The sequence below is a fragment of the Empidonax traillii genome, unplaced genomic scaffold, assembly GCF_003031625.1.
Source record: "Empidonax traillii isolate 1590-97213 ecotype Southwest subspecies unplaced genomic scaffold, ASM303162v1 scaffold1579:size129161, whole genome shotgun sequence".
In the NCBI taxonomy this organism is placed as follows: Eukaryota; Metazoa; Chordata; class Aves; order Passeriformes; family Tyrannidae; genus Empidonax; species Empidonax traillii.
Window position 1 is genome coordinate 79,860 of NW_020956772.1, and position 1,608 is coordinate 81,467.

The following is a 1,608-nucleotide window of genomic DNA, read 5'->3' on the forward strand; positions in this document are numbered from 1 at the left end:
CCCGCCGTGTCCTGGCGTGTCCCCCCGTGTCCCCCGGTGTCCCACAGCTCCGGGGGGGTCCCGTCCAGCCCGTGTGTGTCCCCCTCTTTCCTGCTGTGCTGTGTGGGGGGGGCCGGGCAGGCTCGCCACGTGACGTGTGTGGTTTGGGTTCTGCCGCTTCCTCCGCTCGCCACGGCTTCCTGCGGGCCCCGAGAGCCCCACGAGGGGCTGGGGGGACACTGGGGAGTCTGGGAGCTGGGGGAACTGGGAGCACTGGTGCTGGGTACTGGGAGCACTGGGAGCACTGGTGCAGGGGCTGCTGGGGCACGAGGCTTGTCTGCGGGCTGGGGTGACTGGAGGTTGCTGGTGTAAGGCACTGGTGTGGGGACATGGCAGCACTGGTGTCACTGGTGTCACTGGTCACCCCAGTGTCACTGGTCTTACCAGTCGCACTGATGGCACTGGTCTCACTGGTCTCACTGGTGTCACTGATGTCATCACTGGTGTCCCTGGTCTCACTGGTGTCCCTGGTCACACTGATGGCACTGGTCTCACTGGTGTCCCTGGTCACACTGGTGTCCCTGGGGTGTCACTGGGGTGTCCCTGGTCACACTGGTGTTCCTGGTCTCACCGGTCACACTGGTGGCACTGGTCTCACTGATGTCATCACTGATGTCATCACTGGTGTCACTGGTGTCCCTGGTCACACTGGTGTCCCCGATGTCCCTGGTCACACTGGTCTCACTGATGTCACTGATGTCATCACTGGTGTCGCTGGTCACACTGATGTCCCCGGTGTCCCTTGTCACCCCGGTGTCCCTGGGGTGTCCCCGGTGCCCCCCGCTGTCCCCGGGGTGCGCGGCCCCTTTAACCCCCGTGTCAACAAACCCCCCCCTCCCTCCGCCAGCGCCGTGACGTCACACGCGTCGCGCAGAGGGGCGTGGCCTGCCCAAATATTAGGGGGGGGGCCGACCAAAATATGGCGCGCGCAGGCCCTGGGGGGCGTGGCTTCACATGGAGAGGCGTGGCTTGAGCGGGGGGGGCGCGGCGTGTTCAATTGGGGAACGTTATCTGTGCATTAAAGGGGCGTGGCCTGCCCCGTGGGTGGGCGTGCCCCGGTGGCGGTGGGCGCGGCCCCGCATGCGCGGTGCGCGCGGCGGCGCGGGGCGGACGCGGCGGGCCCGGGCCCGGCGCAGCGGGGGCGGAGGCGCGAGCGGAGCATGAATGGGGCAAGATGGCGGATCATGTGCAGGTGAGGGCGGCGGGGGGGGGGGGGGGTGGGGGGGACACGGGACCGGGGGGGATCCTTCCATCGTGCGCGCACACGCGGAAGGGACCTGACCGCTACACACACCGCCTGCCCCCCCCCCCCCCCCCCCCCCCCCCCCCCCCCCCCCCCTCCCCCCGCCGCTCCCCCGCGCGGCCCAGCCCAGCCCCGGCACGGCCAGGCCCGGCAGGCCCCGCGCGCGGCCCAGGCGGCGGCGGCGGCGGCGGCACGACAGGCCCCGCGGCCCAGATGGCCCTCCGTGTGTCCCCGGCCCTCCATGTATGTCCCCGGCCCTCCGCGTGGCCCACCGTGTGCCACTCAGCCCCGCTGTGTTTACCCCCGGCTCGCCCCGCCGTGTGTCC

The 1,608-nt window shown here is 70.7% G+C and overlaps 2 protein-coding genes across 3 annotated transcripts in view; one reads left to right on the forward strand and one right to left on the reverse strand.

Moving 5' to 3' along the window:
• Positions 1-219, reverse strand: part of DOK2 (docking protein 2) — a 4,905-nt gene extending 4,686 nt beyond the window's left edge. The window contains exon 1 of the mRNA XM_027907937.1: positions 13-219. The gene's annotated coding sequence lies outside the window, so the exon portion shown is untranslated. The remainder of the gene's footprint in view (positions 1-12) is intronic.
• Positions 220-1,148: 929 nt separating this feature from the next.
• The window catches only part of XPO7 (exportin 7), a 33,747-nt gene continuing 33,287 nt past the window's right edge, over positions 1,149-1,608 (forward strand). For both annotated transcript variants that reach the window (XM_027907935.1, XM_027907936.1), the window contains exon 1: positions 1,149-1,231. In XM_027907935.1, the coding sequence (XP_027763736.1) occupies positions 1,214-1,231 (18 nt within the window). In that variant the 5' untranslated portion in view covers positions 1,149-1,213. The remainder of the gene's footprint in view (positions 1,232-1,608) is intronic.